Source organism: Vicia villosa, unplaced genomic scaffold (assembly GCF_029867415.1).
Source record: "Vicia villosa cultivar HV-30 ecotype Madison, WI unplaced genomic scaffold, Vvil1.0 ctg.002892F_1_1, whole genome shotgun sequence".
Taxonomy (NCBI): Eukaryota; Viridiplantae; Streptophyta; class Magnoliopsida; order Fabales; family Fabaceae; genus Vicia; species Vicia villosa.
Window position 1 is genome coordinate 70001 of NW_026706060.1, and position 13332 is coordinate 83332.

Here is a 13332-nt window from a genome sequence, read left to right on the forward strand (position 1 = left end):
TTTATTATATAATATGTAGATGGTTTATTTGTTCATACACCCCACTTAAAATACATTCATTTAAATTGACATAGATACTATAATTTGAAAATTAAATTGAATTTGAAAGCCAACTTAAACAAACCATTGTTTTTGGATTGCATGCATTTCATCGTTCATTTGATGTTCTTTTACATATAGATTATGGTATAATGACCTAGTTGCTCAAATGCGTCGTTGTCTTAGATTATAGTTAAGTTTCATTAACTATAAGAAATTTAACTATAATCGAAGACAACAATGTATCTAAGGAGTTAGACCAATAAACCACAATATATATGTAAAAGGGCATGAAATGCACGATGAGACGCATGCAATTAGAAAACAATGGTTTGTTTAAGTTGGTTTTCAAGAATTACTTAATTTTCATATTATAGACTTCTTCATCAATTTGAAAGCTTGTATTTTTTTATTGAGGTGTATGGAAAACATGCAATCTACATATTATATAATATACTCTAGACACTTTTCACAACTGTTATATATTGTAACTGTGATCAAATGTCATCTATGATTTACATAATTTGTGTTGATGGGTTTCGAACCCAGTACCTATGTGTAAGTATCACAATGGTTTATAAATATAACCATTGTGAAAGGGATTTTCCATAGTAGTGTGTACAAAAATGTTCCACAAGGTGTTAAAAGTCCTAAACCAAACCAAGTATATAAGTTACTCAAGTACCTTTATTGTCTCAAACAAGCAATTATAAAAGTTGTAATAAAAGTTGGCCAGAGTCTTGTTTGACCAAGGGTATAAACAATCCTCGTTTGATCATTTTCTTTTTACTCTTTATAAGGATTCTTCTTTCACAATTCATCTAGTATATGTAGATGATGTGATTTTAGCAAGAAATCCTCTCTGTGAGTTTGATAAGATTAAGACAATTTTAGATAACTAGTTCAAAATTAAAGACCTTTGCCCAGCCATTTGAAATATTTCCATAATTGAGGTAGCTCATTCCAAAATTGGTATGATAATCATATGTCAAACAATATATTACCTTAATCTACTACATGATGCAGGATTGTTTGGAGCTAAACTTTCCAAGACAACCCCTTCATCCCTAGATAAAGTTATATTAAGACTCATTGTCTTCCTTTAAAGACGTTGCAAGTTATAGAAGACTTGTGGGAAACTCCTCAATCTAACCAGACTTGGCATTGCTTTTGTTACACAAAAGCTTAGTCAATTCCTTACTTCACCTACCATTACTCATTATGAGACTGCATGCAAAGTCATAAAGTTAAGGCTCATCTGGTTGAGGCTTATTGTTCAGGAGAGATGCACAATTTCAATTGCTTGGTTTCATTAATGCAGATTGGCCAGACTACATTGACAGTAGGAGATCTTCTAGTGGCTATTGCTTTTTCCTTAGTTCTTCTTTGATTTCATCTAGAGACAAGAAACAACTTACAGTATCTAGAAGATCCTCTACAGCAGAGTATAGAGCACTTTCTTTTGCATCTTGTGAGCTTCAATGACTTAACTCATTGCTTGGAGAACTTGAAGTCAATTGCAGTAAGCCTATTCACGCTTTAACCAAACATCTTGAAATTGACTGCCACTTTTCTCGAGAAAGAATTCAAAAAGGAATGTTCAACTAAAGCTTAATACGTTAGACATCTACCATGTTTAGTTTGAGGGGGATATTGAACTTGTATCTTGCAGTCCAAGTTCCTTGCCAAAATAATTGTCAAACATGTAACTTACTATACAAATTACTGCCTTTGGCTTTGTAATCTTTAATTGACCTGCTATCGCTGGTTGATACATGTTGTTAGCTTTAGTTGTTACAGTTAGTTAGAATACTTTTATGCTAAATAACATCCTGTAATTAACTAGAAATCAATTCAATTTCCAGTTTCAATCAATTGAGTTTGTTAGCCTTTTTATTCTATTCTTTTTCCTCTAATAGTTCTTTCCCTAGATGAAGAACCTCATGAAACGTCAAGTATTTTGTTGAAATTTGTCTCCTCGATGGCTCGATCTGAATTAGAGGTTGATTTCTTTCTACGTATTTTATGGATAATATTTTAGAGTTTGATTTTCTAGTTGGCATGTAATACCCAACTTAAGACAATTTAATTGCAAGACAAAATCAGAGTAGATGGGCTAGCCTATTCTGCCACCCTTATTTGCAAATTATAACTACAATGAACGATAATATTCTCTTAAATTTTTTTGAACTTTATTGCACATACTTAAAAGTGAATTCAAATCAATGAATCATCACATTTAAGCACTATTGAATATAATTACAACACAATACATGCCTCATAAATAAAAGAGGTATACTTTTATTTGAGATAACCATAGAGCTAGGAAGGTCAACTAGCTTCTACAAACCATTAATATACATGCAACCAAACTCAAAAGCCACCGCCTCCACCGCCACATCCTCCGCCACCGCCTCCACCATGATCACCTACATGTCCTCCATGATGACCACCACCAGTTCCATGTCCTCCATGATGACCACCATGATGAGCACTATGATGACCATGATGATTTCCAGCTGAAGTAGTATCAACAGGAGTCATAAAAATCATGTTACCATCTCTACCACCACTATAACCACCACCTCTGAATTTTTTTCTCTTTTCATGTCCGGAGCACAAATTTCCCATATCTATTTTGTTCACTTTTACGTCTTTGTTCTTCTACGGCTTTATTTTGTTCATATTGAAGTATAATTTATAGGCAAAGTTTGGTTAAAAAAATATAGCATAGTCAGCATCCTTGTTTTCGACGGAAAGTTGTACGAAGTTTCAGCGCAATTTAATATACATCATAGTCAAAGCATTATGTGCCATATGACGCTGTAATAATCAATTATAGAGGAGATGTTATCAAAAAGAATTCTCTAAAACAATCATTATGATTCCATTTACTTTGTTGAAATTATTATGGTCGGTTCGAAATTATCTTTTGATAAGATCATAACAATCCCCTTTGTCAAATATGAAATATATCATAGTCAGCATCCACGGAAAGTTGTATGAAGTTTCAGCGCAATTTAATATAGGCTTAATTGTAATTTTGGTCCTTCTATTATCCATTTTTTTGTGTTTTGATTCTTCTATTTTAAAATTTAAAATTTTAGTCCCTATATTTTAGTTGTTTGAGGATTTTGGTCCCTGCAAATTGGAAGTCAATTTTAAATGAAATGATACTCTTATTGATAATGTGTCGGTACCAGTTCAACAATAATTTGTTAAAAAAAACTATTTTTATTTAAAATTTATGTTGAACATATCATTAATCTGAGTTTCATTTCATTAAAAATTGCCTTCGGATTTATATGGGACCAAAATTCTCAAAAAAAAATAAAACAAAGAGACTAAAATCTTAGATTTAAAATAGAGGGGCCAAAATAAAAAAAATAAATAATAGGAGGACAAAATTGTAATTAAGCCTTTAATATAATTTTGTGCCATATGACCCTGTAATAATCAATGTTAGAGGAGATGTTATCAAAAAGAATTCTCTAAAACAATCATTATGATTCCATTTACTTTGTTGAAATTATTATGGTCGGTTCTAAATTATCTTTTCATAAGATCATACCAATTCTAGAAGCAGAATTATTTATTGAGATTTTACTTCATTGTTAGGTATTGTTTATATTTTTTTCAAAATAACTTTTCTTCAGTTCTAAGTTGTGTCTTGCGAAACAGTTTGTTCAGGTGCGCTAACTTTAATCATGACTTAAATAGAATTTGTACAGTTTGGGCATTTATTGTGGTAAACATTTGTAAAGAATCATTTAATATAATAAAACAAAAGGAGTACTTTGGCAAATTTGCCAAGTGTCACTTCCTTATGCATTCTAACATTTTTTTCCATGCTATTTATAGTAAATTTTATTATTTCTTTATTTATTTATTTTATTTTATTTATTTAATTATTTAATTATATTTACTTAATTATTTATATAATAAAAATTGTTTCAAACACGTGAAGTTGTTATTATTAGTTTCACTATTGGAAATCTCAACAATCCCTTATTAACTATACTTTGTTTTTATTTTTCACGTGAATAAGGAGTGGTTGGACCATTAGAAAGATCAAACATCGCTCTGTTTGATTCTCACGTTTGGAATTTATTGGGCCAAAAATTAATCAATGCAAAGCTGCCCAAATTCACTCATTCCTCATGCTATAAAACCCTACCTTCACTTCCTTGAAGTCATCTACCATTCTCATAACAAACCTCTGCCAAAATCCTCCATCAACCAATCCAAATCCGCTCAACCAATCACCATAAATCCTCTTTTTGTTTGTTGCAGGAAACCTCACCACAACATCATCACAAAAACACCATCAAGAAGATAGAGAAATTAAGAAGACATAACTAAATTTTTTCCTTTTTGTTTTCTTTGATTTTGTTGTTTTATTTTAAATTTTTTTCATCCGCATCAAGCCATGTAATTGTAACAGTAAAATTATATAATGGATTGTGGTGGGTTGAGCGTATTTTACTTATGTTTTGATTGTTAAATCGTAAAGAGAAAAAGGCAGAGAATTAGAGGAAATGGGCACGCGACACATTACAAACAGAGAGCATTTTTTAAAAATTTGTATAAAAGCAAAAAAATTAATATTTATTTTATTATGTTGTTCCAATTATTTTAATGGGAAATTGTCCATTTGGAGGAAAAATATTTGTAATGATTTCCCTCTATTTTTTATCACGTAAAACAAACAAACAAATTTTTCAATGTATCTTTTTGGCATTTATGACAATTATTAAAATTAAAAGAATAATAAATAAAATAAGGGTAAAATAACAAAAAGAGAACAAGCTCAATTGCTAAAAATAATATAAAACAGATTGAATAATAAATAATTTTAATAATTATTTTAATATTGAAGCAGCATATTAGTTATTTATTTAGTAAAATATTTTTCTATCATTTATTATTTACATTAAAAAATTATAAGATAATTTAATTTTAAATTCATATAACTTATTAAAGTTTTTGCTATGGTAATAGAGGAAATAAACTTTTTTTGACTAACCATTTTTTCGTGTAAAAGTCATTATTATTTGTTCGATCATATAAAAAAAAACCTTTAAGGAAGTAATGATGATGAAGGCAATTTTATCTTTTTAATTTAAATAGTAGATAATAGAATGCAAAACATAAAAATAAATTAATATAGATTAAAAACAAATAATGCACTTATTTAAGAAAATATATTATTAATTTTAACGTTAATGTTGTATTAAATTTGGCAATAGTAATTTTATAATTACTATTAAACAAAAATGAATACTAATTAATAGAAACAAAAATATATGATACAAAAAAGATCTCATTTTATTTAATACAAACTGAATAATTTTTTTTTTTTTACGATTGTTAAGATACACAAAAAATTTAATACAAACTGAATAATTTTTTTTTTACGATTGTTAAGATACACAAAAAATGACTAAAAAGTTGAGAAATTTTTTAAACGAAAGTTTACCAGTTATATATAAAAAGATCTGAATTTAATTTTGTTACACTGACAGATTAGCCCATAGATTTAATAAAATAAATATGATTGTAATAATAAAATATAGTTAAAAAACTCAAAGAGAAAAGATTTAAAAATAACGTGGAGATTCTAAGATGCATGGGTCCTCTAAAATGGTAACATTTATAAGTTGATATAATATTAGTTTTAACAAAAAATGTAAGATAATATGATGTATAGAAATTACAACTTTTTCTTATGAAAAAAACAAATGGATAATTATATATTTAATTTATTTTATTATTTTATTATGTATTAAATATTTATAAGAAAGATGAATAAATGTAAATGTATAATATATGAATTTTATATTCGTCTGATATTTTTGTTAATGTAAATTCATACTATATGAATCTTATGTATCTTTTTTAAAAACAACTCTTAATTTTAAAACTTGAGTCAATAAATAAAAATTATTTTTAATATTTGAAAAATTCTATCTCAAAAGTCAATATTTTCGAAAAATAAATGAATTATCAAATACTTTTTATTGAATGTTTGAAATGAGAGTAAATGTTTTTATTATGTATAAAGTTTTATTGAATCTTTTTATCTCGTGCCTCGCACGGAGACGATCAAAAGCCCTGAATATACTAATCATTATATGGTTATTTTGAATTTCGTTATAGTCATACTGATCGAAATCAATCATACTAAATTTAAACTCGTGCCTCGCACGGGTATACAAACTAGTATTTTATAAATACTTGAATATATTCATTTTCTGATTTTTTTTTTGTTTCCAATAGAAACCCCACTCTCTTGGAAGCAAAACTGGCTTATGCCCATGACTTTATTTCCTCACTTCCTAATGGCTACGACACCCTTGTTGATGGAAATGCACTTAGTATATCATTGAGAGTACCGTCATTACAAACTTTCTACTATAAAAGTTGTTGACCAAATCATTGTTATGGATGATGGTCGCATTATAGAGGTGATTTCCGTTTGAACTTAACTATTTTTGCAAATTTTTGCTTACAACTTTGAGTTAAGTAATAAACTATATATTGTCTATTTAATATGTCATTGTCAGGGAAAAACCTTTTTAAATAGTTTTGTCGCTTTGGTTGTACAGTGCATCTGCCTTTATAGTTTAGGGTTTCTCTCATACAAGATGCGATATTAACTTAGTCTTTTAACATACTATTTTACACTCCCTCCGTCCCACAATGAGTAATCATGTCCACCATTTCACGCAGATTAAGAAAGTAAATAAAAGTAAAAGAGAGAAAAGTATTTTTACTATAGTACCCTTACTATGTATTGGGAATGATGAAATTTTTATTTATTAGAGGGTAAAGTTGGAAAAAGTGTATTGAAAATTGAAATGGGTCATTCATTTTGGGACATGTTTTTATTTCAAATGGATCACTCATTGTGGGACGGAGGGAGTAATACACTCATTCTCATTGGTTCGACTATATAAAACGTCAAGTTATGTGTCTTATTATAAAATTATGCGACATACAACTCCTTGATTCAATTACTGACGATTCAGTTCATTTTCCAAATAACAAATAGTTCACCAAACTATGGTGTCGACTAATTTTAAATAAATTGTAATGATTCAATAACAGCAAAGTATTATTAGGGTCAAGAATAGGGATGAATAACCTTGATAAACAGTTGTCTTTGATATATGTCTATAACACCAAAAATTAAGATACGTAAGTAATATTACAACGAGAGAAATCTGAAAGCAAAGTGAAATATGTGAGAAAATAGTAAACAATTAAGATTTATGACAATTAAGATTTAAGCTTGTTTTCCAATCGATAAAATCTTTCTATCTTCTTTTATTTATTCACATCGAGTATGTATGTTTTAGCCTTCAATTTAGGCCACGGAATCCTGTGAAACATATCACATAAAGAGCTTTTGTATGTATGTAAAGAATGGGAAAAAATCTAATTTTAAATTTAGTGTCTGTCATAACTCATAACTAAGTTCACTATTAGAACACTATGAAGCACTGACACTCTTAAAATGACCCCGACACTGACACGGCGACACCGTTAATAATTTGAAAAAATGAATAAATTAAATGTAATTACAAGTGTCAGTGCAGGTGTCCGTCATTGACACGGACACGCCTGATTTCAGAGGTGTCGGTGCTTCATAGCAAGAACATAATTCAATGTCTTCTTAGAAATAATTAGGTATTTACGGATTTTTGAGATTCACATAATTTTGGGAACTTCAGATTCACTGATTCTTGGTTGATTTTTGGATTCACAGCTTAGGGGGAGGAGAGAAGGAGATTAGGGTTTCTGAAAAATTTTATGAAAGAGTGAAATTATGAAAGAGTGAAATGAGGGTAGATGAAAAAAATAGAGAGAAAGTACTGGGTTTGAAATTGCGGACCGCAACACATGTTGCGGCCGCAATATTGCGGTTGCGGGCAGCAACACATCGACAATAGACCGCAATTGCAGTGTGAACAGAAATTACACGCAAGAGCCGCATCACCACCGCAATAGAACGGTAAATAACGCATTATAACGGTGTTTCAACCGCAATAAACCGCAACGGACCGCAACATACACTTGATTCAGTTTAAAATTATTCTTAATAAAACCAAAGCAATAGAATAAGAATCTTAGGTACAAACTGAAAAGTATCTAACCTTACAGAAGAATCTTAGACATAAAATAGAATAAGAATCTCATACTAATACATACCTTTATGTTATTTTTCTGCTTTTCTAAGATTCCAAATGAATGAAGCATTTGTATTTAACTTCATTTGCTCAATAATTTTCATTCACCACTTCATAACTTCAATCAATATTATATCAGTTCAGAATTTCATCATTTTCTCTTTGTTTCATTGGGTTTTTTAATTCAACTTGAAGCAAGTTTCTCCCTTTTCTCTCCAACTTCATCGTAGGTTTCTCTCTTATTTCACTTATATATTGTAATAGTTTCTCTTTGCTTCACTATGTGCTTAATTTTTTATTTTCAATTTAAGAAAAAATTTGGTCATTGTTGTTGTTGTTGTTTACTGGAAAGATTAGAGAAATAATAAAGAAAATGTGGGTGTGTTGTTGTTGTTTAACGTAGGAAGGAGAAGAAAGAAGATGATAGAAAATATAATTTTAATTTCTTTATGTTGTGTGGGCCCCTTATTATCATTTATTTTCAATTTGAAAATGTGAGGAGCATGATAAGCCACATACCAATATATGAAAAAGTGCCATAAGTGACTGATCGGTCACCAATTTGTATGGTGTTTTCATCAATCTCTTGGCATAAATCACCTCAATTCGGTAACACAATTGTCCGTCTTTTATAGTTTTCGTTCTTATTTTGAAAGTTTCGTTTAAGTTGTGTGTTTTGTTTTGATGCTAAGAACTCATGCTTTTTAAGATGCTTTGATGCTTGTTTCGGTAGTGATTATGTTTCAGGTTTATGCGTTAAAGTCCATAAGAAGAATGCAGAGCCAAACAAAGGTGAATCGAAGGGAAAATGAAGATATGGAGCATACAGTGGCCTGACACGGGTAACAGTGTCACGGGACACGGCCCGTGTCAGGAAGCAGGAGGAAACAAAAGAGAATGGAGTAGTCAGTGGTCTGACACGGGTACCAGTGTCACGGGGCACGGCCCGTGTCAGGAAGTCTGGGAAGAAAGGAAATTCAGGACATTGACAGAGGGCCAACACGGGTGCCCGTGTCACAGGACACGGCCTGTGTTGGCAGGTGCGAGCAATTTTTCCAGTTTTATATTTTTAAAGGCCTCAACTTCATTAAGGGTAGTTCGGACTTTTCGCATGTTCAGAACTTGAATCAGCACTACTTAGACCTAATTCTGATGAGGATGAGGGGATCTTGGATCATATTGGAGAATTCTACGAAGGAGAAGAGGAATCAAGGGTTTGGAAAAGGGAGATCTTCAAGAGCGGAAGCAATTGGAGATTGAAGCAATCCTCATCTCTTGTAATGTTTACACTTACCTTTGTAGTTTTCTTAATTACTATGAGTAGCTAAACATATTTATGTTAGGGGGATGTCCCTGAATCGCTTTTATGTAATGAATCGAATTACCGTTATTTTATGACTTTGAAGTTTTATGATTTAAGTTTATATTCAAAGTGTCTAATGCTTTTTTCTATTGGAAAATAGATTTTTGATATTTGGTTAAGGTTAGGTCGGACAAACCACTTTAACGCTTTTTGAACAATAACACTATCAGTAAATCGCTTAGGAATGAGGGTTTAGCTATAGTGATCGTCTATTCTTGTTTATGTGAATACGGTTCTTGATAAAAAATTGAGTTGTTAAGGAATTAAAACATAATTTGAGTATCAAATGATTTTCCGCTAAGGAATTAGGGAGAATAACTATTGAGAATCGATACTTAATCATATTAACGAATCTTTCATGAAATAGCGGTTACATGAATTACAAGGCGGTTCATACATCTACTCTAGCATGTCTTCTCTTATTTTGTTACAAAGTCCAGTTTTAAATATTGCTTATTTCAAATTATTGTAATCTTTAATCAACCAACCAGATCAACCCCATGTGCTTTTTGTTCAATTGAATTCTTGTCATAACTTATATTACCACAGCAGTCCTCGAGATCGACACTTTGGGAATCTCCACTTTTATTACTACATCGGTAAAAATAGTACACTTGCTATTTTCCAATCAGTGACATAATTTATTTGTAATTAATTAATTTAAATTTTGGCTAAAATTTAGGAGGGAATTTATAGACGAAAATTAATTTTAGGTTAAAAATATGGTGTGTGTAGAAAATAAGTCAAAACAAATAAAAATTTTGTGATGTTAAGATAATTTTAATTTTTAAATAGTTTATTACTTTTTTACATTTATTTAGTTATGTTAATGTTAAAAATATTTTTAAAAAATTGTTAAATTTTAGTCATCTAACACTTAAATTTTTTATTAAAAAAAAATATTTTATATTTTTGACAAACAATTTTTGTTATGTTAGTTAATTTTTTATTTAATTTACTGAGAAGAGACCCCATTTATATTGGTCTTCTTGTGTTGCTCATTGTTTAGATCTTTGCTTAGGGGATATAGGAAATAAGAAAAGCATACAAAACTTATTAAGTGAAGCAAAAATGGTGACAACCTTCATCTATAACCATACGTATATTGTGAGTCTCATGAAAAAATATACTGGCGGTAGAGATATTGTTTGTCATGGTGTTACCCGATTTGCAACTCAATTTCTACAACTTCAAGCAATTGTTAGACAAAGGGAAGGTCTTGAAAACATGTTCGATTCTAAAGAATTTAGAAAAATAATATGTTAAAGAGAAGAAAGGATCGAGATATGAAGCAAGAAAAATTGTTATGATTAGTGACTTTTGGAGTAAGGCCAATGACATATTGAAAGTATTTGAGCCAATTGTAAAAATTTTGAGACTAGTGGATGGTGACGAGAAACCAACAATGGATTTCAGATATGAAACCATTAATCGAGCAAAACAAGCAATTCAACAAAATTCTCGTTATCATTCCAAATATAATGATATCATTGACAAGCGTTGGAAAGTCATGCACTTTGATCTTCATTTTGGTGGTTTGTCAATATATTTTATAAATTTAATTTTGTCATGCAACTTAAATTTATAACATCATAACCTTAATAATTGATTTTGATTTCTAGGTTATTTTTTTAATCCACAATTTCAATATGGAATCGAGCATGGAAAAGCTATTTATAAAGAAACATTTAATGGAACAAAGAATGTAATCATGAAGGTAGAAAGAAACATGGATGATCAAATCAAAGATCTAAACCAAGTAAGTAGTGGATATTATATTCTCATATGATAAATTATTTATTAGGAAATCTATTTATGTATTGATATGTTTTATTAGATTACCTAGCTAACACTTTTTAGAGAAAAAAGTGAAACGTTTGGTAGACCTCTAGCTCAAAAATCTTGGTCTAAGATAGATGCAGGTAAAATATAAGTTTTTTTTATAAGATTTTATAAATATACTTTATTTTTTTAATAAAACTAATAATTTTCTTTTTTTTTTTCATACTTAAAAAGCTCAATGGTGGAAATATCATGGTTCATGTGCTCATGAACTTCAACATTTGGCTATGATAGTTCTCAGTCAAACAACCTCTGCCACAAACTATGAGAGAAGTTGGAGTACATTTAGCTATATTCATACAAAGACAAGAAATAGATTGAAGTACAAAAAATTGCATAAGCTTGTCTTCACACATTACAACATGAAGTTGAGAATGAGAGATAAATTAAGGAAGAGCCGGGAAGAAATAGAAGCAAGTTTTGATCCGATAAATCTTGAATATATATATTTCAAGAAGATCTGTTATCTCAATGGATATAAGAGAGGGAAAATCCATTATTGGATGGAGTTCAAAATGCAGATTGGTTACCAATAGTTGATACAGATGATGACAATATTGATGATAATAGTGAATCTAATGATAGTGGTGGTCTAATTCCACCTAGCGGTAATAGTGGTGATGGGGGTGGTAATGAAGTGGATAACTAAGGTGAAAACGAAGGTGAAAGTGCGGGCGGCGATGATGAAGGAAAAGATGACGAGCAATTAGAACTTGATCCATATCATGAAATACCACCTGGTTATAGGCGTTATAGGAACTTGAATGATATAGATCATTCTAACAACTCACTACTTGACACAAGAGGAAATGTGTCACAATCTGGAAGAAAGGGGAAAAGAAAAAAATGCCCCACTTGAAGATTCCTCCTTTTCTAGTATTGCTCATAGTTTTAGTGATTTTGGGATTGGTGATTCTTCACAAAGTAGTCAACAATCGTATCCTCTTGTTTATCAGTATCCTTATTTCAACTCCTATAACCAAAATCCTAGTGATCAAGCTCCTTCGTACTACCAACAATCAATGAATTATCACAATTCTTATCATCAACAATCAAATGATAGTTCTTTTTTTGTTATGTCTTTGGACAAGAATCTACACAAGATGATAGTCAGAGTGAAAGTACAAGTTATGCTCTTTCACGTCATTCCACTATGCGGTAGCAAGAGTCATGTAAGTTACATTTTCAAACATTGAATTTATATTTAGTAAAATATATGTGATGAAAAGTTTTAATATTAGATGCAATTTAAAGGTACTAATTAGGAGTTTCATCTTCTTCTTGTCTTTTTTCTTTTCTTTTTTGCAGTGAAGACATCAAGATGGCAACAAAGGACATTAATATAATATTTGTGTCTCTAGATATTTTATTTAAAATAAATTATAACTTATTAGTATTATGTAATTTAAAATTACTTTTAAGGTTATGCTAGTTCATATGGGTAAGTTCAAGTCACTTGTTAGTTCTACTAGCACCAAAAATTATTTGATTAATTTTTGCTCGCGTCCTTTTCATATGGTGTAGATGAGAAAGTGCTAGCAACTACATTACTGAGAGGATAAGCTTAAGTAGCTTTTAATGAATTTCATATCCTTATTGGAGGTGTATGATTTGATGAAATCACCTATATGAGTGTCGAGTGGGGCCGCTTGTATGAGATCTTGGCAAAATCTCTAGAGCACTCATGAAATAACCATGCATGCACACGACCTATTAGTGCACCACAACGTTAACAACAAGAATTATGGGGGTGTGATGTGAGTGTTAGACCTCTAACATACAATAAGTGATCTTGGTTCATATAGCTTGCTATACCAATTTCACTGTATGTTAAGTATTATCATTCTAGGACTAGTTCATATAGCTTGCTACACTAGTTTGATGCATCAAATTCAT

At 30.3% G+C, this 13332-nt stretch overlaps 1 protein-coding gene across 1 annotated transcript; it reads left to right on the plus strand.

Annotated features, from left to right (window-relative positions):
- The first annotated feature begins 10900 nt into the window (after positions 1-10900).
- Positions 10901-12085, plus strand: LOC131640009 (uncharacterized). The gene is made up of 5 exons (XM_058910426.1): positions 10901-11129; positions 11217-11353; positions 11441-11516; positions 11611-11853; positions 11958-12085. The coding sequence occupies exons 1-5, from the start codon at positions 10901-10903 to the stop codon at positions 12083-12085; spliced, it is 813 nt and encodes a 270-aa protein (XP_058766409.1).
- Positions 12086-13332: the final 1247 nt, after the last annotated feature.

Excerpts from the sequence above, each read along its gene's own strand:
- LOC131640009 (XM_058910426.1), top strand. The coding sequence starts at position 10,901 with ATGATTAGTGACTTTTGGAGTAAGGCCAATGACATATTGAAAGTATTT. Across the intron at positions 11,354-11,440 it reads AAATCAAAGATCTAAACCAA|CTAACACTTTTTAGAGAAAA; the intron begins GTAAGTAGTGGA and ends TAGATTACCTAG. Across the intron at positions 11,517-11,610 it reads TTGGTCTAAGATAGATGCAG|CTCAATGGTGGAAATATCAT; the intron begins GTAAAATATAAG and ends ATACTTAAAAAG.